The 25,306-nt window shown below is 51.4% G+C and overlaps 1 protein-coding gene and 1 long non-coding RNA gene across 2 annotated transcripts in view; one reads left to right on the top strand and one right to left on the bottom strand.

Moving 5' to 3' along the window:
• LOC144754161 (uncharacterized) overlaps positions 1 to 25,306 on the bottom strand; it is a 638,643-nt gene that overhangs the window by 474,386 nt on the left and 138,951 nt on the right. The gene's annotated exons all lie outside the window — the stretch shown is intronic.
• LOC144754158 (E3 ubiquitin-protein ligase TRIM11-like) overlaps positions 4,743 to 25,306 on the top strand; it is a 102,758-nt gene continuing 82,194 nt past the window's right edge. The window contains exon 1 of the mRNA XM_078641740.1: positions 4,743 to 5,216. Coding sequence (XP_078497866.1) covers positions 4,800 to 5,216 — 417 coding nt within the window. The 5' untranslated portion in view covers positions 4,743 to 4,799. The remainder of the gene's footprint in view (positions 5,217 to 25,306) is intronic.

Raw genomic sequence — 25,306 nt, 5'->3', positions numbered from 1 at the left:
CTTGTGCTTCTGGCGCGCTCCTGCGCCGTCGCCTCACAGTGCCTTGAGTGTAGGCCTTGTATCCAGTTTTGCTGACTGTTTCTTGCGTGCCCTTCAGTTCCTTTCTGCTTGGGAGTAGCCACCTGCCAGCAGGTGGTCCTCTATCAGTCTCTGGGCGTCACTTGTGGGGGGCTCTTGTGCTGGCCGGGCTGTGGGCCTTCTTTGCTTGTCGTAGGCTTGTTTCACCTTGTGGCCTTTGGGTTGGCTGCCAGTGCCCTTTAATTTGTGAGGGTGATTCTGCTTTTGGTCACTAGATGGTGCTGCTGCCTTCTACCATCGAGTGTTCTGTTCCCACGGCAGCTTTTCCATGCTGCAGTCACTGATTCCCTTCTGATCGTGCATCAGGCTCGCTTTCACTTACGGTTGGTGAGTGTGCCTGTATTGTCTCTTGTTGTTTGGGCCAGGCAGCAGGATAAAGTGTACCTGTAGTGCTTAGGGACATGCGGCAGCGGTCAGCCATTGACTCCGTGATTCTTCCGCCCCTCGCAGCATGCCTCACTACACTTGGGCTGCGTGGGGACCTGCACCGCTCCCGTGGACACTCTGGGGCAAACGTCAGCCGCGCTGCAGGCTGGATGCTGTCTCTGTGCTCCCCGCCGCCGCAGCAGCCTCTTATTCCTCACGCTGCAAGCCGGGGCCGCTGGAGTTGCTTTTACCGGCTGTAAGCCGGGTGCTGGATGTACAGTTTCCCTTCCCCCACTGCCGCAGCTACACGTGGTGCGGGGTGGAGGAGTGTTGGCGCTTTGCGGGTGGGCTCCGCTTACTAAATTATTGGCCCGGCAGCTCTCCTCACGCTGCGGGCTCCTTTTCCCGACCGCCGCGGCAGCCTTAGTCAGACGCTGCGCGGCGGGGCGGAGATGGTTGCATGCAGGCCGCGGGTGGGCTCCGCGAGCCTTGCTTTGTCATGGGGGCATTTGCGGCCGACGCCGCGTCGCAGTAGGCAGGCCGCGGGTGGGCTCCGCTGGTCTTGTCTTTGTAACGGGGCAATATCTGGCGCCGCTCCCACACCTTAGGGGGCACAGTCAGTGTTTATAGCGGGTGAGCTCCGCTTCAGTTGTCCGGCGCCTGGCAGCTCCCCTCACGCTGTGGGCGCTCTATGGTAGTTTCTCACCCCGCCGCCGCACTTCACACGCGCGGCGGGGGACGCTGCAGGCAGGCCGCGGGTGGGCTCCGCGAGCCTTGCTTAATTTAAGTCGATAGCTGGCGCCGCTCTCATTGCAGGGGGCGTATTAAGTGTTCGTGGCTCATAGCGGGTGGGCTCCGCTTTTAGTGCTTCACAGTCTGGGGCTCACCTTCGGCCGACGGGCCTGTTCTTCCGCGGGTGGGCACCGCGATGGCTCCTTCGTCTTTCTCAGGGCACCGCCTCGGCAGGGCGGACCACAGCAGGCTGGAGAGGTGCGGGTGGGCTCCGGTCACCTCTTTACTTTTCTTTAGGCCCGGGGCTCGACACACGCCTCGTGGGCCTCTCGGCGGCCGGCTTCCTTCTCAGGGGGTGTGCCTTTGCAGCAGGCAGCTCTCTCTACCCCTTTTCCTTCGAAATGTTCTATGGAGCTGTGGCACGCTGGGCACGGCTCCGCCCTCGTCGCCATTGTAGGGTCGGGCCTAAGGCCCTCATGCTGGGAAATGACTGGGACGCAGGACACACTGCTTGCTCGGTGCAACTGGCCCAGAGCACGTGCGCTCGGCCTCTTTTATTGGTACTGTGTCACATGACCTGTGACATCAGTGGTGGGTGGGTGTTCAGTGTAGTTACAGGCTCAGCACTAGAATGCTGACTTGTGCTGGGCATTACAACAACCAGACACACGCACGGATGCACACACCACACACACATTCCATATCTCACTGGTATCCAATTAAACACATTTTGTCGAGTTACACTCACTCCTGTAATCTCACCCCATCCACATTGCTCAGGTTACCCAAATTCCTGCACTCTCTACCACACTGCTTTCAAGAACAGCATACTCTTGCACACACTGTCACTGCTCACCAATTCAAAGTTTGCTAAAAATTTTATGCAACGCATTGTCATACACAATGCCAATAACTCAAACTTTAATGCTGCGAGACCTATTGCATTGTAAATGCTTGTTATTGTAGTCACTATTAGGTTTAGACCTCTGACCTTCAATGAACAGAGACTGTTTGAGTACAAAAGTAACTAATATGAGCAGTGTAAATTGTGAATAGAAGGGACATTCTATGGTGTTCAAAGTGAAATAATGTGTGCAGTTATAACCAGTAAAATATTTACAAATCATTTTCCGAATGAAATATAGAATTGTTTTTGCACCAAAGCTCTTTGATCAAAGCCAATGGAATTAAGGGATTTTGCACAAGTTGAACTGTGCTCATAATTAGGGCTATGCCACATGTACCGCATAAAACTGTGCCTACCTCAAACAGATAAACAAGCATTTGCAATGCACAGGGTCTCGCATGGGTGAAAGTTAGAGATATTAGAGGTGGAAATGAGAACGCAGAATTGACAAGTTAAAAATAACTTGGAGGATTTTATACAAATCCATATTTAGGTGACCGCTCCTGGCACTTACAGAACCTGAGAAGAAAACCAAATTACTGATATTTTAGTTGTGAAAGGAGGGAAACCTCGACTCAGAGCACAGGCAGCAGAGGGGGCAGTGCTCTGCTCTGTGACTGTAACATGATCCCGGAAGTCCCGGCGCAGCCAGAGAGGGACAGACGCACAGACACACCCACTGCACACAGAGAGGGGCGGACGCACAGACACACCCACTGCACACAGAGAGGGGCGGACGCACAGACACACCCACTGCACACAGAGAGGGACAGACGCACAGACACACCCACTGCACACAGAGAGGGACAGACGCACAGACACACCCGACACACCCACTGCACACAGAGAGGGGCGGACGCACAGACACACCCACTGCACACAGAGAGGGACAGACGCACAGACACACCCACTGCACACAGAGAGGGACAGACGCACAGACACACCCGACACACCCACTGCACACAGAGAGGGACAGACGCACAGACACACCCACTGCACACAGAGAGGGGCGGACGCACAGACACACCCACTGCACACAGAGAGGGACAGACGCACAGACACACCCACTGCACACAGAGAGGGGCAGACGCACAGACACACCCACTGCACACAGAGAGGGGCAGACGCACAGACACACCCACTGCACACAGAGAAGGGCAGACGCACAGACACACCCACTGCACACAGAGAGAGACAGACGCACAGACACACCCAGTGCACACAGAGAGGGGCAGACGCACAGACACACCCACTGCACACAGAGAGGGACAGACGCACAGACACACCCACTGCACACAGAGAGGGACAGACGCACAGACACACCCACTGCACACAGAGAGGGGCAGACGCGCAGACACACCCACTGCACACAGAGAGGGGCGGACGCACAGACACACCCAGTGCACACAGAGAGGGACAGACGCACAGACACACCCACTGCACACAGAGAGGGGCGGACGCACAGACACACCCACTGCACACAGAGAGGGGCGGACGCACAGACACACCCAGTGCACACAGAGAGGGACAGACGCACAGACACACCGACTGCACACAGAGAGGGGCGGACGCACAGACACACCCACTGCACACAGAGAGGGGCAGACGCACAGACACACCCACTGCACACAGAGAGGGGCAGACGCACAGACACCCACTGCACACAGAGAGGGGCAGACGCACAGACACACCCACTGCACACAGAGAGGGGCGGACGCACAGACACACCCACTGCACACAGAGAGGGACAGACGCACAGACACACCCACTGCACACAGAGAGGGACAGACCCACAGACACACCCGACACACCCACTGCACACAGAGAGGGACAGACGCACAGACACACCCACTGCACACAGAGAGGGGCGGACGCACAGACACACCCACTGCACACAGAGAGGGACAGACGCACAGACACACCCACTGCACACAGAGAGGGGCAGACGCACAGACACACCCACTGCACACAGAGAGGGGCAGACGCACAGACACACCCACTGCACACAGAGAAGGGCAGACGCACAGACACACCCACTGCACACAGAGAGAGACAGACGCACAGACACACCCAGTGCACACAGAGAGGGGCAGACGCACAGACACACCCACTGCACACAGAGAGGGACAGACGCACAGACACACCCACTGCACACAGAGAGGGACAGACGCACAGACACACCCACTGCACACAGAGAGGGGCAGACGCGCAGACACACCCACTGCACACAGAGAGGGGCGGACGCACAGACACACCCAGTGCACACAGAGAGGGACAGACGCACAGACACACCCACTGCACACAGAGAGGGGCGGACGCACAGACACACCCACTGCACACAGAGAGGGGCGGACGCACAGACACACCCAGTGCACACAGAGAGGGACAGACGCACAGACACACCCACTGCACACAGAGAGGGGCGGACGCACAGACACACCCACTGCACACAGAGAGGGGCAGACGCACAGACACCCACTGCACACAGAGAGGGGCAGACGCACAGACACACCCACTGCACACAGAGAGGGGCAGACGCACAGACACACCCACTGCACACAGAGAGGGGCAGACGCACAGACACACCCACTGCACACAGAGAGGGGCAGACGCACAGACACACCCACTGCACACAGAGAGGGAAAGACGCACAGACACACCCACTGCACACAGAGAGAGAAATGAAACTTACCTTCACTTCCTGCATTTCTGCATCATGGCGGCAGCAGCTCAGCTCGGGAACCTCAAGGAAGAGGCCACTTGTTCCATCTGTTTGGAATATTTTAAGGATCCGGTGATGATTATTGAGTGTGGACACCACTTCTGCCGCTCCTGCATCACCCAGAGCTGGGAGGGGAGAGATGGAAACTTCCCCTGTCCTCAGTGCAGGGAAATATCTTCTGGGAAAAACCTCCGACCCAACAGACTAGTGGGGAACATGGTGGAAATGTTAAAACAGCTTCATCTGCCCCCCGTGAAGCCCCCGGAGGAGAATCTGTGCCAGAAACATGATGAGAAGCTGAGGCTGTTCTGTGCAGAGGATCAGAGGATGATATGCTGGGTCTGCCGGGAGTCCAAGGAGCATAAAACTCACTCAGCAAGTCCCATAGAGGAGGCTGCAGAGGAGCACAAGGTACGTCTGTAGACATTCAGGGATCAAGTGGCAGCCGGAGAGCACACGCTGTGTGTGAGAGTGTTCCTGAAGGCGCCATGTCACTGGGACAACACTTTTACATTTCTGGATTTTGCTTTTTACATATTTTGACCTGGCGTGTTCAAGCAATAGGGTCCAGTAAAGTGAATCAAAACTACAAATCCCAGAATGCACTGATATGTTAAACAAAATCCTAGAAATGAAAAAGTTGTGTCCCGGTGGCATGGAGTGATCTGGTCTCCCTCCCTGTTTATGCCATTGAGGAGGCTGCAGAGGAGAACAGGGTATGTGTGTGGGTGTTTATGGATCATAATGCACCCGTGGACCCCAAAGAGAGGTCTGTGCGAGGAGTGTATGTGGGTGTTCAAGATTCACAAGTGAAGGCAGTGTGTACATTCTGCAGAGGAGCACAAGGCAGTCTGTGGACGATCACGATTCACAATTGAATAAACTTGTTAAGTCTTTAAGAGGATACAATGTATATTTTGGGAGTGTTAAGTGTCCTTAGAGAAAGCTGCTGAAAAATGCAAGGTATGTTTGTTGGTGTTTAGGGACTGTAAGTGAATCTACTCCACGAGGGCTTTAAAAGGAGCTGCAAAAGAGCACAAAGTGTGTCTGTCCGAGTGCTGAGATCACAGGCCGTATACACTTTGAGCCACAGAGGCGGCTGCAGAGGATCAGAAGGGATGTGTGTGGGTGTTTTAGGATCTTACATTATACTCATTCCGTGTAACACTGCAGTGTGAGTTGTCGGTGTCAGAAGACTTGACGCGACAATGCAGGGTGTAGCACACGAGCTCACAGGAGCAGAGACACAGCAGAAGAGCTGCAGCGATGCATTGTGACGCGCACAGGGTCCTAAGGGCATTGGTGTGGATGACTCCCGAACAGTGCAGGGTCCAGGCGCTAGACTTGCATCATCATTGGGCACAGGGTGAAGATCTCCTGTAGCTTTGGCTGCTTGAAGCTCGCTGGCTTTGGGGACCCCTCACAGGATGAATGACCGTCAGGCTGGGCTGCGATCACAGGCTCCCGGTCTGGGGAAGCTCGGAGTTTCCGACTTCCTCACCTCAAGGTGCAGAGCAGTGGACTGAGCTCGGGGTGATGAGGAAAAACCCCTCCCTTCAGCGGCAAGAGAGGTCCATCCTCAGTCCTGTGGGTCCAGCGCCTCCTGTAGAAGGGAGACGGCCATCATTCCCACCTCTGGTCTTCAGCATTCCCTTCAGTAGAGGACCTTCCTCGGTCCTGGGGTGTAGCGCCTCTTGTAGCAGGCAGACGGGCAGCATTCCTGCCTCTGGTCTTCAGCGTTCTCTTCAGTAGAGGTTCTTCCTCGGTCCTGGGGGTCCAACGCCTCCTGTAGAAGGGAGACGGCCATCATTCCCGTCTCTGATCTTCAGCATTCTCTTCAGTAGAGTTTCTTCCTCGGTCCTGGGGTTGAGTGCCTCCTGTAGAAGGGAGACGGCCGTCATTCCTGTCTCTGGTCTTCAGCGTTCTCTTCAGTAGAGTTTCTTCCTCGGTCCTGGGGTTGAGTGCCTCCTGTAGAAGGGACACAGCCATCATTCACATCTCTGGTCTTCAGCGTTCTCTTCAGTAGAGTTTCTTCCTCGTTGTGTAGCGCCTCCTGTAGAAGTGGGACGGCCATCATTCCCGTCTCTGATCTTCAGCGTTCTCTTCAGTAGAGGTCCTTCCTCGGTCCTGGGGTTCTAGCGCCTCCTGTAGAAGGGAGACGGCCATCATTCCCGCCTCTGGTCTTCAGCGTTCTCTTCAGTAGAGGTCCTTCCTCGGTCCTGGGGGTCTAGTGGCTCCTGTAGAAGGGAGACGGCCATCATTCCTGATGACATTTGCTTGAGCGATTGTATGGTTGTAGCGCTTATTTGAAACCTAAGGCCCAGATGTAGGTAAATCTATTTTACCGACTCATAAATACCGAATTTTACCGATTCGGTATTTATGAATCGGTAAAATAGAAGTACCGAGATGTAGGTAAATCCAGATGTGGATTTACCGAATCTTAAAAAGTCGGTATTTACCGATTCGGTAAATACCGACCGGTAATGCTCCATTCATTCCTATGGGCTTTGAAGCCCAAAGGAATGAATGGGGCATTACCGGTCGGTATTTACCGAATCGGTAAATACCGACTTTGACAAGGGTGCAGGGGGTGTCACTTTGACACCCTCTAGCACCCCCAAAAAAGGTACGAGGGCCATGTGGCAGGCATACCTGCCCTAAGGGCAGGTCTGCCTGTCATATGACACAGGTGTGCATGCACACATGTGCATGCACACCTCAATCGGTATTTCACCATCAAATTGAATTTGATGGTAAAATACCGATTTCTTAGGCTTTGTGGGACTCAGAAGAGTCCCACCTACATATCAATTTTACCGATTCTGTAGAAATACCGGTCGGTAAATTTACCGACCGGTATATTTACAGAATCGGTAAAATTACCGATTTGCCCCGTTTCTGTCCTCCTACATCTCGGTAGCCAAATACCGGTCGGTAACGGCCGAATTCGGCCGTTACCGACCGGTATTTGGCTACCTACATCTGGCCCTAAGTCCGCTGTGTGATTGAACTAGAAAATTGCACAGAGTATTTTTTAAAATTGGAAGCCTGTTCTACGGACACTCCCCAATGACATGCGCTGAAACGATTGAATGTTTATAGCGCGATCTGTGAAATTTTTTAAACTGCACTTTGTATAGCACTCACCACTGAAGCACTTGTCGCCCCTGCCGCCCCGGTCCACCGCAAGCGCTAGGCTTGTTAGTGTGGAGGGTGCAGGGCGGTACCTTCTTCCGGCTTCCCGCCCGGGGCAGGCACTGATTGGGCGAGTGTGTGGAGGCGGAGCTGATGACTAGCCCGTCCTCTACATAAACCTGATGCCCTCTACGACGCGCAGCGAGTACGCGCTGCGCTCGCGCCAAATACGTGCCGAAGACAAGCCTAAGACCAGCCCGTCTGGGCCCGTCCGGGTCAGGACGGGGCAGGAAACTATGCCTCGCCGGCCATGCCAAACCCAGGTATGACCTCTGAGCAGTTAAGGGCCTTACGCCCTGCTAAACACGGCAACTGTACTATACTTAGGCCTTCGCTCATAGGAAACACCACCTGCCCAAATTGCCATTTTACTCTCACTAACTTTCAACCCTACCCTGACCAAAGAGACTGTAATTCTAAGCAGAAACAGATCCCCAGGCCTAAGGTTCAAGATTTTTCCTTTTATAGCATTAACTGTCGATCTCTACCGCATTTTTAATCTACTGCTTGAGAATAAACCCAGTGCACTTTTCCTGAACTTGGCTACATGATTGCGCTGGTCCCGATGTAGCAACCGCTCTCCCGCCTAATTATGCTATTGCCAGGAGGGATAGAGCGGGTAAAATAGGCGGTGGTATCGCAATTATCTTCTGCAGAGAACTCACATGTAGCCTTGAGTCGGTCAACATCCCTGAATGTGAAGCTGCCTTTTTTAAAATCACCCTTAATCCCAATTTTACGTTCTCCGGTCTTCTGATGTACAGGCCCCCCGGAAATGCTAATACGTGGGCTGCAAATCTAGCGAACCACATCACACCGTTTCATCTAGCCTCCAACAACTTCTCACTGATTGGAGACTTAAACTTGCACTTTGACGATCCAGCTAACGCTTCAGGCACAAACCTGCTAGATGATCTAGCGGCATTGACCGTGAGACTACTTAACTCTTGCCCCACGCACAAGGCAGGACACCTACTCGACCCTATTTTTTCTAACATTCCTGAAATGAGATGGCGAAATACTATTCCAATCTGCTGTTCAGACCACCATCTTATTCATTTTAGTCTAACACTATCAGCACCTACCCAACTGAATCCTGTCTGGCCAGCTACTTCAATGAGCAATTGGAAGTCGCTTGACCTTGAAAAACTGAATGAAACTCTAGCCACAAATCCCCCAACTCCTGGCCTCGATATGGAAAGCATTGCAAACGCGACTCACACTTGGCTTGGAAATGCCGCAGATGGCTGTCTCCCTTCCTGTCACACAAAAGGAAAGTTCACCTCCCGCCAGCCCCCTGGTTTAATGAGCTCCTAAAAGCGGAAAAATCGAAGTGCAAAGCACTTGAAAGACAGTGGCGCAAAGATTACGCACACTAAAAAAAAAGAGACATACCATAAAGCCTGGAATAAATACCACATTGCCTGCATTAAAGCCCGAGCCCTTTATGTATCTAATACCATCAATACAGCACCAAATAGGGCAAAAACGCTCTTCAATACTGTAAAGGAACTAGCGGGTGCGCAAACTACCGCAACTGCCTGCCCTCTTAACAAGCAACAATGTCATGATCTCGCTGTTTTCTTCACTGAAAAAATAAACAAGATCATTATTGACATAAATAAGAACACCACTGCAAATGACCCACAAGATGACATGGTTCCCATGCCGGCTAAAATGAACATCTTAGAACACTGGCCTTCTATTACCCTTGAGTCACTAAGGTCCACCCTCAAGACCATCAAGTCAGGCTCCCCCCGTGATCCGATACCCATTAGTGTCTTGAAACAACTGGACGCTCCATCCCTGAATCTCATCGTCGACACTCTAAACTCCTCCCTCCAACTCTCCACAGTCCCTACACTCTGGAAACACGCCATGGTCAGTCCACTTCTGAAAAAACCCACAGCCAACCCCGAACTGCTAGCCAATTACCGACCCATATCTCTTCTCCCAGCTTTCTTGAAACTTCTAGAAAGCCACATCCACTCCGCCCTTACCCTTTTCTCTGAAGAAAATTCCCTCCTTCACCCGTCACAGTCCGGTTTTAGAGCAGGTTTCTACACCGAAACTGCTCTACTAGGAGTAACCGAAATCATCAGGAAACTCCTAGATGAGGGTCAAACAGTCGCACTCATTCTGTTAGACCTGAGTGCGGCCTTTGATACCATCTCACACAATAAACTACTTGCAACGCTTAGTAGAATTGGTATCTGTGGTGCCGCACTTAAGTGGATAAGGTCTTTCCTGACACAAAGGACGTTTCAGATCACATCTTCCCTTGCTTGCTCAGAAACGTTCAGCGCCCGCATGGAGTACCCCAGGGCTCTATCTTGAGCCCACTGTTTTTTAACCTCTACCTCCGACCCCTGGCTGACTTAGCAGACAGATCAGGACTCACCCTCATGACTTATGCGGATGACTCGCAGATCATCTTCTCACTGTCTGAATCTAATCCCCTAGCCCCATCCCTTCTCAGACAGGGGCTTCACAACATCTTCAGCTGGATGTCTACCAACCAGCTGAAGTTAAATGGTGAGAAAACGGAGATCCTCCTTCTGGGGAAAAACAAAGACCTATGGAACTCCTCCCACTGGCCCTCTGAGTTAGGAAACCTCCCTATACCAGCCACCCAAGTAAGAAACCTGGGGGTCACGATCGACAATGCCCTCTCCATGAAACAACAAGCCAACAAAGTCGTAGGCCTCTGTTTTACCATCATGAAGCGGCTGAGGAAAATCCTCTGGATGCTGCCCTCTGCGACCCAAAAGACCGTAGTCAATGCACTTATTACTTCTCGTCTTGACTACGGCAACATTCTTTATCTGGGTTCGAATCAGGCTGTTATCAGGCGGCTGCAACTTGTTCAAACTTCAGCCGCAAGACTTTTATGCAAAATTCCGAAAACCGACAGTGTATCGAAACACCTGAAGGGGCTGCATTGGCTCAGGGTTGAAAACCACATCAGGTTCAAAGCCCTGAGCTACATGTTCAGGATCAAAGCCAGTACGGCACCAAAATACCTGCTAGCACTGGCCCGCCCTTACATTCCTGGACGGAATTTGCGCTCTCAAACTGCAGCAAATTTTGGGGTACCTAGGTTCAAACTGGCGAGAATAGGAGGGAGGTCCTTTTCATTCCTAGGGCCCACTCTCTGGAACGCACTCCCTCCTCACATTCGCAAGGAAGACAACTATGCCAGGTTCAGGAAAGCATCAAGACCTGGCTTTTCGAGAAATAACTTGAATGATCAGCTCATCTCATACCTCCGTTCAGTGATATGTCTCGGCGCCGGGAAACCCTTTTTGGGTAGCTGTGCGCCATACAAGTGTAAAAAATAAATAATAAATAAATTCCAGTCTCCGGTCTTCGGCGTTCTCTTCAGTAGAGGTCCCTTCTCGGTACTGGGGGTCCCGGTGTCTAGCGCCTCCTGTAGAAGGGAGACGGCCATCATTCCCACCTCTGGTCTTCAGCGTTCCCTTCAGTAGCGGTCCTTCCTCGGTCCTGGGGGTCCAGCGCCTCCTGTAGAAGGGAGGCGGCCATCATTCCCGTCTCTGGTCTTCAGCGTTCTCTTCAGGAGAGGTCCTTCCTCGGTCCTGGGGGTCCAGCGCCTCCTGTAGAAGGAAGACGGCCATCATTCCCGTCTCTGGTCTTCAGCGTTCTCTTCAGGAGAGGTCCTTCCTCGGTCCTGGGGGTCCAGCGCCTCCTGTAGAAGGAAGACGGCCATCATTCTCGCCTCTGGTCTTCAGCGTTCTCTTCAGTAGAGGTCCTTCCTCGGTCCTGGAGGTACAGCGCCTCCTGTAGAAGGGAGGCGGCCATCATTCCCATCTCTGGTTTTCAGCGTTCTCTTCAGTAGAGGTCCTTCCTCGGTCCTGGGGGTCCAGCGCCTCTTGTAGCAGGGAGACGGCCATCATTCCCGTCTCTGGTCTTCAGCAGTCTCTTCAGTGCTGTGCAGAGCTCCATAAAGGTAGAAGGGGACAGTTTATATCTTGTCCTCGGATAGTTTGCTCCAATCCAACTGTCCAGCCAGATTCATAGTTAGCCCCAGACCTTTGGAGGGAACCAGTGAACTTGAGAGTGAACCACACACAATCCCTCCTTCCATCAGGATAGACATTCAAGACAAACGTTGCAATTGGCCTCACAAACATCCTAATGGAGGACGGGGGCAGTGGGGGCTGTGAGGAGCAGGGAATGGTGGGGAGGCTACAGAGAGAAGGGGGCTGTAGGCACAGACTACAGTCAAGACTCGGATTCACCCTACAACAGAAAGCGTTTCACTCACACCGAGGCCCCCATCACCACACATGGGAACCTCTCCTCACATGTCCACAGGCACTGCATCCTATGGACCTGGGCCTGAAGGTACCTGAGCCTGACAGCACTGCGAGGCCCTGCACATGGCAATACAGCGCTATACACATCTGTGTCACAACATGTATGCTGCACTCAGATGGAGCCCAGAGAAGACATACTACACAGAAGGTAGTGTCAGTCACTCTCCGATCTGAGTTTGAGGCGACATCCACCCCACTTCTATACTCGTCTGCCACGAGCCTTTAGTAGCGTCATGGGCTGCTCATGTGAGGGGGATCCACTCGGGTAAAAGCAGGACCTCTCTGGGTGGATCTCAATCTCGCACTCTGCTGGAGAGCAGCGCTCCAGATGTAAAGCCCTCGCCAGGGGACCTCCGGTGCTGGTCTCCTGCACAAGAAGATATCCCGGGCCTGGATAGTGAAACGGAAGCCGTTTGTCACATGGACACTGCGCCGAAACCTTTCGCCCTACTGTTCACGTTCTCAATCTGTATGCTGCCATCCTGCCATGCTCCATGCTTGGGGTCGGTCCTGCTCTCCTGGCTGCCTGTTCCTTGTTGCAGACTCTGCATCAGAATGTTGCCTGCTCTCTCGCTAATCCTGCCTGTTCCCAGCTGTGGCCCTGTATGAGGTTGGTGCCTGTTCTCTGTTGCAGACCCGGTTAAGGGCTGGTATATGCTCTCTCGTTCTAGCAGGTTTATTTTCTCAGACCCTTTTATGAGTCTGTTGCCTGTTTTCTGTTCCAGACCCCGTAAGGCTGGTGTTGATTCCTGCTTCAGACCTTGTAAAGGGCTGGAACTGGCTCTGTTGCAGACTCTGTCTGCAGGCAACTGCCTGACTCCTGTCATAGACCATAAAAGGGCTTCATGTCTTTTCTCTCTCTCTCTCTCTCGCCTTCTACTATGTATGGTGTCTGCTGTCTATTTTTTCTCACAGACCCTGTATGAGACTAGCACCTGCTGTTGTGCTGTGCGTGCCTGTTCTCTGTCACAGTCCCTGGCTGGGGTTGGGGCCTGCACTCTTCCTGTGTCTGTTCTCTGTCACTGACCCTGTATGAGGCTGGAACCCGCTCCTTTACTGTGACTGTTCTCTGTCACAGGCCGTGTCAAAATTTGGTGCCCGCACTCTCGTTTTGGTTGTGTGCTCTCTGTTGCAGACCCTGTCTGGGGCTGGGGCTTGCACTCTTCCTGTGTCTGTTCTCTGTCAAAGACTCTGCCAGCGGTTGGGGCCTGCACGCTTCCTGTGTCTGTTTTCTGTCACAGACCCTGCCTGGGGTTGGGGCTTGCACTCTTCCTGTGTCTGTTCTCTGTCAAAGACTCTGCCAGCGGTTGGGGCCTGCATGCTTCCTGTGTCTGTTTTCTGTCACAGACCCTGCCTGGGTTGGGGCCTGCATTCTTCCTGTGTCTGTTCTCTATCACAGCCCCTGCCAGTGGTTGGTGCCTGCATTCTTCCTGTGTCTGTTTTCTGTCACAGACCCTGCCTGGGGTTAGGGGCCTGCTCTCTTCCTGTGTCTGTTCTCTGTCAAAGACTCTGCCAGCGGTTGGGGCCTGCATTCTTCCTTTGTCTGTATTCTGTCACAGACCCTGCCTGGGGTTGTGACCTGCACTCTTCCTGTGTCTGTGTTCTGTCACAGACCCTGACTGGGGTTGGGGTCTGTATTCTTCCTGTGTGTGTATTCTGTCACAGACCCTGCCTGGGATTGTGGCCTGCACTCTTCCTGTGTCTGTTTTCTGTCACATACCGTGCCTAGGGTTGGGGCCTGCACTCTTCCTGTGTCTGTTCTCTGTCACAGACCCTGCCTGGGGTTGGGGCCTGCACTCTTCCTGTGTCTGTTTTCTGTTACAGACTGTGATAATTTCTTTGGTTTTCTGTTCTTTCACAGACCCTACGTGTGGCCGGCACCTATATTAGACAAGGTCCAGATATGGTTAATCAGATGCGGGGATTTGGATGTAACATATTTAAGAACAATTTGGATATGTGTGGTCAGAATTTCCAATCTGGACGTCTGCTATTGGTACTGACAGTCTTAATATATATGGGCAGTACTTACAGTCTGGATACATAGCGCAAACCGAGGGGCTGGCCCCTGGGAAGATGCAATTTTTGGGTGAAGGTCTAGGGTCGGCTGTCGGATCAGGAATAGTGTTCCTTAAAGAGATGGGTCTTCAGCATTTTCCAAAATTGGGGAGAGTTGGAGATGATGCCACGTCGAAAGTGATGCTGTTCCAGATCCTGGGAGCATAAACGGAGAAGGCTTGCCTTCTGGGTTTTTCTTCTTACAATTTTTTGTCTTGAGTCTGGTGATCTCCACGCTCCTGGTCAGATGTCGTTCCTTGAACCTGTATAGTTTGTTTGCCAGGTAAGCTGGGGTCTTGTTGTTGAGTGCTTTATTTGAAGCACTTGGTCATGAAGATGACCTGGGCTGGAAGCAACAGCTAGTATAGGTCTTTTTTTTGTATTTTACATCCATGTGAGAATTTACATACAGCAATATTTAGTAAGCAAGAGCAGCATAGCTGTACATAGTAAATAAAGTGCTATGTGACAATAAATACACACCTTATATTTTAAGACAGACTTGACCAGTGAGTTTCATCTAAACATTCCATTTAAATAAAAATTAAAATAAAACATTAGGTTTCATACAGCAATATTAAGCTGGAAGAAGCTGCAGAATTGTACATAATAGATAAAGTGCTGAATGTCAATAAATTACACGGAATATCCTGATACAAATTCAACTAGTAACTTCCATCTGAATACATCATTAAATAAATAATTTAGATTTCATATATAGTGGGGTAAAGTGCTATATGGCCATAAATACATATTTAATAACCTTTAACCGGTTGAACCAATGGAAGACATATCATCCCCTATAAAGAGCTGGGCCTGTAAAATGTCATGTAGGTCAAGTAATATATAACCTTAGTCCATCCGCAGCTAATGCTACTGGTTCTAGCTCAACTCAGAGCCCTCCGACCCAGTTTGTGACTGGGGACCATATCTCTCGACCAGTCTTTTCTTCTTATGGCCTTTAAGTTTGTATAAGCTGACCTCCATATTATAAAACCTGTTCAGTCACAATACAAACGTTGGAGGGTCTGGTTTCAGCCAATCCGAAGCGATACATAATCGTGCCACCGCAGTGGCAACGAAAATCCGGTACATTTCTTCCTGACCTCTGATATTAGATCATACGCTATCCACCAGTCCTAAAAGCATCGTTACCGAAGTGAAGCTAATAGAATTTTTTTGTAATAGGATTTAAAAAAGCCTCTATTCCTTCAATAAAAGGTATTAGCTGAGGACATGAGTAAAACATATGCACAATCTCTGCTTGATCAGCTCCGCATTGTTTGCATTTTCCATCAAATTCAGGTCCCCATTTAGAGTGTAGTACAAATTAAAAGCAGTCTTTAAAAACTGGCTCTTTAAATTGGCTGTTAATAGATTTTTTTTGCACATTTCTAAAGACTCCTTAAGACATATTGTTGGGCTATCTAGCCTTGTACTCCACGTAGAAACTTGAGCATCTAAATCATCTCTTTGTATCTCTACCAATAGATCATATATGGACCCTATACTGTAGCTAAGTCTGGCTGCCTTAATGATGGGGATCTTCTCTATTGCATTTAATTCATTTTTCGTTTTTAATAGAAAATCCCTAATCTGTAGGAATTTAAAAAAAAACCTCTTTGGCTAGTCAAACATCTCCTGCAGTTCTGCAGATGAGCATAGCAGATTGTCATTAAATAGATCTCCTATTGAATCAATACCCTTCCGTTTCCACCTTTCCATCTCGGAGTCTTGAAAAATAGTAGGCAGTAGGGTGGCTTCAGAGACCAGAGTGTAAAAGTTTATTTTAGGAATCGCCAGTTGTCGCTTAAGCTGAGGCCACATTTTGTAGGGGGCTCTTAATACCTTAAATCTAGTTTTCTTGTAATTACGTGGCTCCAATGTTTTCATAAAGCATCCTTTTGCTTCAATTCCAAGCTCCATCTTATATATAATTGGATATTCTATGACACCACTCCCCCTTGTTTCTCCAGTTAATAAATTCCCCATATATTGAATCAACATGCCCAGTAATAAGAGGTAAAATTGGGAAATACCACTCACCTCGTAATCTTGGCATGGTCATTTATTTAAGAGCCCTCCTAGGCTTTTATACCCGCACAGGAAACTCACACATATAGAGACTAGTTTCTGCAACCAGAATTTACAAAGCTCCACTGGCATTGTCCTGAAAAGTACAATATTTTAGGTAAGATTGATATTAACCGTGCCCTCTAATCCCATGCCTGTTCCATCTGGTTGCGATGTTTGATTTTCATCCAGGCTGCTCCCATCACTTAACTTACTGTCCAATGAGTTCTCCCTCGTGTGGTGTCTGGTTGGGTCTATTTCCTCTTCCCCTGCGAGACAAGAGTGATCTGACAGCGAAAGAATCTGTCACCAGAGTCTGCTTCAGCCTGTTTCACCGTTGACGAGTGCTGCTCTTTCCTCTGTTCTTTGTTAGCTGATACCTTCATTTTCATTTGCCTGTTGCATAGCCTTTATGTCACGGTCACCAGGTTATCCTCAGGATCGGGTTGAAACTTAAAGGGGTACACCTCTCGACAGCCCCAAGTCCGGATAGAATAAATCCTCTCGGACTAGTGGGATGGTCAAGCAAGGGAAGGAAAGGGTAGGCACAGCGGGGGAGGGAGACCAGTAAAGGAAACAATGTTGGCCTTAAACCGGGCGAGATGTGAGGGTGAACACAAAGTATCAGCACTTTCTTATCCTTCGTATGAAATGTTCTTGTCCCACCAGACTATGTCAGTTCAGTCCTGGACACCCCCAACTGATCTCACCTACAATTTACAAGGATAACACAGAAGCCAATATTAACTGCATGTAAGAATCAGAATTGCGCTCCTGGATAGGCCATTAGTAATTCCAAAAGGTCATTAACAGTTCCCATCCATTACCCAGGATGAAGGGAAGACAATCTCCAGAATACGGATTCTCTCAGCGCATAATAGTGTTTTTGGAGAACAGTGTTAAACTTCAGCCAATAAAAGCAATACTAGAAAGCAAAATGTAGCACTCATGCGATCCCCTTTTGTCTCAAAGAGAGAGTGGCAATAGTTCCAGAACACTTGTCTCAGGCAAATGGCAACACATTTCCTCCCGCATGAGACCGTAAGAAGTAACGCGTCTCGCCAACGGGAGGAACAAGGAAACATGCTCTGGGAGCTTTCATAGCACAATAACAAATTAAACAAAAAGGAATAAAGCCGGTACGAGTTCACACCCTTACCCGACCGTACTTTCTGGTACTTCGGGAATCACAGTATAATTGGCGCCATCTCCTTATATCCTGACATCTAACAGCGTGCTATGTCAGCACGTGCGTTAACAGCGCAGGCGGATGACGGGAATTGTAGTTTCTTGTCCCGTTGCATCTCCGCGTCCACTGGCAGTGCGCTCACCCTCTGTGCGCCCTGACTGTACGTCATCCCTTCGGAGAGCACTGACAGGCGCAGGGCTCATCTGGGAATCTCCTATGAAGAGCCACCAGCCGGGGAGCATGTACAGAGGAAGGCAGTTCCCAGGAGTCCTCCTCAGAACCATATCCTTTCCAAGACACCAAGTACCATAGTTTGTTCTGGTTGACCTTAGAATTCACCACACCCTTGACCCAAAGAGAGATGTCTCTGGGGAGAGAGGGCCACCAGTATCGTAGTAGGGTGTTTTCAATGGTCTTCAGACCTCCACAATGTCCAGCACACAGGAGAATATGGCACCAGTGAAAGGCTTGCTGTCTACCTTCCTTGGTGGGTAATAGGACTTGCTTTCCTTTCATGGGAATGCCTTGATGCATTCTCTATTCAAGATGATGTCTGAACCAGTCTCTCCAAGTGGCGGTCTGTACTCTTCTCTTTACCTTGAAAAACTGGAAGGCAGCTGGGGAATTACAAACGCCAAAAGGCATAACGAGATACTCACAAAGTCCGTAACAAGTCTTGAAGGCGGTCTTCCCCCTTTCGCATCCGAACCAGATGGTAGGCTCCTCAGAGGTCGATGTTCCTGTATATCTCAGCCCACTTCACTTGGTCCAGCCAAACTGATGCAAGGGGGAGAGGGTACTGGTTCTTCACTGTGATGGCGTTCAGCGCTCGGAAGTCCATGCATGTTCGGAGCTCCCCATTGGCCTTAGGTATAAAAAAAAGGGGGGAAACTGCAGGCGACCTGGAGTGACGAATGAATCCCAAAGAAAGGTATTTCTCTATGTACTGCCTAAGATATAGGTTCTCGGGTTCAGTCAATGTGTACATCCTGCTGCAAGGAACCACTGCACTCGGTATAAGATCAATCTGGTACATCCTGTGTGGAGGTAATTCCTCAGCCATGCTGTCACAAAACACATTAGCATACTTCTGATAGCAGCCGGGCAGTTCCACTTCGTTCTTTGCGGCTGTGGCGATGTGGTGACGCAATGATAAAACCTTGGATGGAACAGTAGGGGGATATATGCAGTGAGTGGTGCAGATTGGAATCCATCTTTAAAAAACAAAAAAAAAATTATTTTATTGGTTTTATCCACAAGAAGAAATAAAGAGCCATGGTGCTCCACAATCATCGGGTTGCAACCCGGCACATCACTATCGTATATGGCAGGCATGAACAACAACAGAATGGAAACCAGAACCCCCTCCCTCCTCCTCCTCCTCAAAAGAAAAAACAAAAGGATGACCTGATAGAAAAGAAGGATCTATGGAGCAACCCCGTAGGCTAGTAAGTAGTGGGCATAACAGAGACAGATGTTGGTGGCGGATCCGTCAGTCTTAACAATCTGAGATATTTGGGACAGGTGAGCTCCATAAATTCGGATGTCAAGAGCACAAGGAGGGGTGCCCACAAATCGTGAAAGGAAGCTCCGGGGTTGGTTAACGAGAGAGAGATCTTTTTCATTGCTAGAAGGGACTGTTGTGGAATCCCAATGTGTTAGAACATTCTGGACTGCCGCGCCTAGGGTGAGCTCTATTTGTTTGCCTCTCTTAGAAGTAAGTGGGAAAATTATGGCATTGGGAAGGCCAATGAGGTTATACACTGGGAATCTCGGGACCTGGGTATCGAACCTCATCTAGTATCTGTTGCCAGTATGTCCCCAGAATAGGGCAGTCCCAAAGTAAGTGTGTGAGAGTGCCTGGGGAACTGCAGGCTCACCAGCATAGCGGACTACGTGAAGGGTTACCGCTATGGAGCCTTACTGGGGTTAAATACCAATAGGTGGCCAGCTTAGTGGCTGTTTCAATAGATGAAACATTGCGGGCCATGCGTTGGTCTCGGTAGAAAATATCCTTCCATTCTTTCGGCGAGAGGTCTCTACCCAGCTCGCTTTCCCAACGCAGTTGACCGGGGGATTTCCCGGTGTCGGGGATGGTTCGAGTGAATTTATACAGGTCGGACGTTAAGCGTGAATCGCTGTGTCTTGTAATTAACCATTTCTCAAACGGTGTGAGCATTCTCCCCGCACCCTCCCGCACCTCCCCATGTAGCACCCAGTGTCGAATCTGTAGATATCGGAAGCGCTCCGTTTCGGGAACACCGTGGTCAGTGCGGAACTCGACGAAACGTCACGGTCTGGAAAGATCAAAGAACTGTCCTATGGAGCGGGTAGCTTCTATCGTCCAGTGGTGAAATTCCCCATTGTCGAGGCCAGGTGAAAAATCTGGGTTCTGTACGGTGGGCATAATGGGAGATAGGAATGATGTGAGTCCCCTGGCGATCGCAGTTCTATCCCAGGCTAACATTATGGGTCTTGTTACTTCTGAGAGGTACAAATTGCGAGGCCGCCCCTTGCGGGAGAGTAATGGAACCCCCCCCCATCGCGGTTGGGCTGCCAGGGACCTATCCATAAATAGCCAGTGTTTCTCAGATACAGGGCGTGACCACTCCACCAGGGCCCTCAGCTGAGCCGCCCACCAGTACACCAAAAGATCGGAAACACCCAGCCCTCCATCTATCGGGTCTCTATATGTAAGATCACGATGCATCCGAGCCCTCTGATCCCGCCAGATAAAGCGCTCCATGTCTCCCTGCAAGGCACACAGCACACCAGAGGGGGGCATTAGCGGAAGAGTGTGAAATAGGTAAAGAATCTGGGGAAGCAGCACCATCTTCACTGCCGCAATCTGGCCTAGCTACAAGAGGGAATGTGGTCTCCATTTGCGGTGGTAATCTCAAATTTGTTTCAATAGTATTGTGTAATTCAACTGCCTAGATGGTGGAAGCCACCCGAAGACCCTGGTAGGTAATCGAGTCATGAACCCATTGAATCTGAAAAGTACGCTGGAGTTAATCCAACGTCTCGGGCTCTAGCGATAAGTTCAGGGCTTGCGACTTATGCATATTAATCTGGAAGCCCGAGGTAATCGCAAACTCACCCAATTCATCTAAAAATGCCGGCAGGGACTCCCGAGGATGTTCCAGGGTTGCCACCACATCATCGGCTTATAGGCAGAGCTTGTGCTCCGACTTCCCAAAGGGCGCTCCTTTAATGGCCGGATCATCACGGACTCCTTGAGATAGAGGCTCCATATAGCGGGTGAAAAGGAGTGGTGACGGTGGGCACCCCTGCCTGGTTCCCCTATGAATAGGGAAGGCCGCTGATGGCACACTGTTCCCCCATACCGTAGCTGTAGGGTTCACATAACTCCTGAAAGATCCAATCGATAAAGCGGTCCGTGACGCCGAAGTGGACGAGTGTCGCACGGAGGTACGGCTAGTGGACCCTATCAAACACTTTTTCAGCATCGACCGAGAGGCTCATGCGTTCCGCCGGAAAAAGCTCAGAGCGGTCCATCAGGTGGAAGAGTCGTTTGGTATTATTGGAGCACTGTCGCCTGGGAACAAAGCCTGATTGGTCCGGATCAATCAGACCGGGGAGGTGACGAGAGAGTCTGGCCGAAAAAATACCAGTAAATATTTTTAGGTCCACATTGAGTAGAGATATGGGGCGCTAGGAGCTGCATAGATTGGTATCCTTCCCTGGTTTAGGAATCACGGTTATTAAGGCCTCTAACATAGAAGACGGGAAGGAAGAGGTGGGGGACGACCCGACAGAGTTAAAAACACTAACCAAGTGCAGGGCCAATGTCCCACAAAACGTTTTATAAAAACCCGAAGTGAACCCATCAGGGCAGGGTGATTTGTTGAGCTTCAAGCGAGCAATTGCTTATATGACCTCCTCCAATTGGATGGGGGCCTCTAGTTTGGCCGCCTGAGATGGCAGCAGTTTGGCTGTAGCCATGTTATGGAGGTATCGGGTCAGTTCAATTACGGTTAGAGCTTGGGCCGAGTACAGCGTTCCGTAGAAGTGTCTGAAGGCTTCCACAATTTCACCGTCCTCACTACTTTCTCTCCCCCCGCCCCCGGGATCTAGTACCACTGCCACTATGTGAGCTTGTCTTTGCCCTCCAAGGCAGTTTGCGTGAAGTCGCCCACAATGGTCCCCACCCACATAAAAAGTATGCTTGAGGTGTAGAGCCGTATATTCAGCTCGGTCAACATCCAACCCCACTAGCTGTGCTCGGGCCGCCTTTAGGAGTTTCCAGACTCTAGCAGCACCGGTCCGCTGGTGGATACGCTCCAACTCAGTGACCTCGCTCTTCAAGCGGTCTCGTTTTTCCCGCCTATCTCTATTGTCGGCGGCCGCTATGCTGATGAAGACCCCTCAAATCACCGCATTCATCGCCTCCCATAGGGCCTTCAAAGATCTGTCTGGGTTTTCATTAGAGGATAAATAGTCGGCCATGCTTGCTTCAATCTGTTGCACCATGGAAGGGCGTTGAAGCATAGTTTCACAAAGACGCCAAGAACGGTGAGTAGGGCGCTGCTGGGGCATGGTCAGCAAGAGCCACAGTGCGGAGTGGTCAGACAGGGGACATGGAAGAATCTCCACCTCTCGGACCTGCGGCGTTAGGAGGTCAGAGGTAAAGAGATAGTCAATTCTGTTGTATGTTTTATGGGGGTGGGAGTAGAAAGTGTAGGCCCTAGTGTTGGGGTGTCGAAGTCTCCATATGTCGGTCAGTCTAGCTTCCACCATCAATCGCTTCTCTGCGTTGGACAAAGTCCCCGTTTGACCCCACCTATGCCCAGAACTATCCAAGTCACCATCCATCACTATAAGTCCCCTCCTAGCAGGACTGTTTTGTCTGGTAGGCCCGGGAGTTCCAGAATTACTGTCTTAATGAAACCCTCTTGCCCACTGTTGGGGACGTATACCGAGGCTACAGAGAACGTGTGTGTATCTAAGGTGAGGGTGTAAGCCAAGAACCTCCCTTTAATTTTTACCAACCTCCCCTGGAACTTGGAAGACACCAATATAGCAACCCCAGCGGTTTTGGAAGTGGCCGACGAGAACATCTGGTGAGGGAATGCCTTTGATCTCAGTTGATGGGTATCAGCAGGGGACAGGTGCGTCTCCTGGAGTAGGCATATATGGGAATTCGAATGCTCCAAATAGGACAGAAGGGCTCGGCGTTTGGTGGGGTTGTTTAGCCCCTTCACATTGAGGGACACAACTTGGAGGTCAGGAGTCATAAGAATGTGGACGCGGATTTGCAATAGCCAACAACACTGTCCCTGCAACTTCACCAGCATACGGCCCGCCAACCCACCCTCAGAAGAACCCAACTTCCTCAGATGCATCCTGCTCAACACCCGCTCTGCCCGAAAACACGCCGTCGAACTCTGGGACCCACTCAGCACCAACACCCCGGACGTCGCCTTCCTGGCGGAGACCTGGCTGACCCCCTCCTCGGCACCTGACATCGCCATAGCCATCCTGGAAGGCTACAAGATCACCCGCAAGGACCGCACCAACGGGACAGGAGGAGGTATCGCCATTGTCCACAGGAACACTCTGAGTCTCGACCAACACCAACGACACCCTCAGCAGCGCCGAACACCTGTACTTCCAGATCCACACCAACCCCAACACCACCCTCAAAGGAACCCTCATCTACAGACCCCCCAGACGCCAACCGCAGTTCAGCGACTCCATCACCGACCTCGTCAGCACACACGCCCTCGCCTCTACGGACTACATCCTCCTCGGGGACCTGAACTTCCACCTCGAGAACAACTACGACACCAACTCCTCCACCCTGATCGACAACCGCGGCAACCTCGGACTCAGACAACTCGTCACAGCACCAACACACTCCACTGGCCACACGCTTGACCCCATCTTCTCTGCGAGCACCCACGTCTTCTTCGAGCGCACCGCCGAACTCCACTGGACCGACCACTGCTGCATCCACATTCCGGAAACCCTCCATACACCACCGCACCCAGCAGATGCCTCTCCGCAGCTGGGGCAAGATCACCGAGGAACAGTTAACTGCCGCCCTCACCCAGAGCCCTCCCGCAGACCCGACCGACCCCGACACCGCAGCCCACAGCCTCAGACAATGGATCAACGACTGCCCCAACATCCTCACCCCGCTCAGGAAGCCCGCCAACACCCACACCGGCAAGAGACCCAGCTGGTTTACCAAAGACCTCCAGGCCTCCAAGCGAGCCTGCCGTAAACTAGAAAAAAACTGGACCCGGAAAAAAACACCGGAAAGCTACACAGCCCACAGGAACACCACCCGCCACACCACCAACTCATCAAATCCACCAAAAGGACCACCTTCAGAGACCACCTAGACAGCAACGCACAGAACAGCAAAGAGCTCTTCAGCATCGTGAAGGAACTCTCCACCCCCAGCTCCAACAGCAACGACATCCCACCATCACAAGACCTGTGCGAATCGCTGTCCACCGGCTTCCATCGCAAGATCGCAGACATCCACGACAGCTTTGACACCGTCATCACCTTGGCAACATCCAACATCCACGACCACCATCCGCACCAATCGCCTGCTCGCCCGGACCAACATCAACGACGATGACACCATCAAGATCATGAACACCGTCCACTCCGGATCCCCGGAAGATCCCTGCCCACACCACATCTTCAACAAAGCCAGCAGCATCATCGCACCCCACCTCCGGAAAACCATCAACATCTCCTTCGAGACAGCGACCTTCCCAGGGAGCTGGAAGCACGCAGAGATCAACACCCTACTAAAGAAATCCAAGGCGGCCCCCAAGGACCTCAAGAATTTCTGACCCATCTCCCTGCTCCCATTCCCGGCAAAGGTCATCGAAAAGGCCGTCAACAAACAACTATCCAGCTAACTCGAAGAGAACAACATCCTGGACCCATCCCAGTCCGGGTTCCATCTCAACCACAGCACCGAAACTGCCCTCATCGCCGCCACCGACAACATCAGGATCATGCTCGACAATGGCGAAACCGCTGCCCTCATCCTCCTGGACCTGTCAGCCGTTTTCAAAACAGTCTGCCACCGCACACTAAGAGCACGCCTCCACGATGCCGGAATCCAAGGAAAGGCCCTGGACTGGACCCCCTCCTTCCTCTCCGGCAGAACCCAGAGCGTCCGCCCCCCCCCCCTTCCGCTCCAAAACCAACGAGATCATCTGCGGCGTGCCCCAAGGTTCATCTCTCAGCCCAACATTGTTCAACCTCTACAATGCACCACTTACCAATGTCGCCCGACAGCACGACCTAAACATCATCTCCTATGCCGACGACAGCCAGCTGATCCTCTTGCTCACCAAGGACCCCCACACTGCCAAAACCAACCTACACGAAGGAATGAAGGCTGTCACCGACTGGATGAGGGACAGCCGACTGAAGCTGAACTCAGACAAGACAGCGCTCCACCCCCTCGGCCTGGGACGACTCCTGGTGGCCAACGGCTCTAGGAACACCCCCCTCACCCACCAACCACGCACGAAAGCTAGGGGTCATCCTCTACCCCACACTCTCCATGACAAGCCGTCTCCTTCTCCTGCTTCAACACCCTCCACATGCTTCGCAGGAACTTCAAGTGGATCCCCACCGAAACTAAAAGG

Source organism: Lissotriton helveticus, chromosome 5_1 (genome assembly GCF_964261635.1).
Source record: "Lissotriton helveticus chromosome 5_1, aLisHel1.1, whole genome shotgun sequence".
Classification (NCBI taxonomy): domain Eukaryota; kingdom Metazoa; phylum Chordata; class Amphibia; order Caudata; family Salamandridae; genus Lissotriton; species Lissotriton helveticus.
Note: the sequence above shows the minus strand (reverse complement) of the source record. Positions and strands in the feature narration are given on the sequence as shown.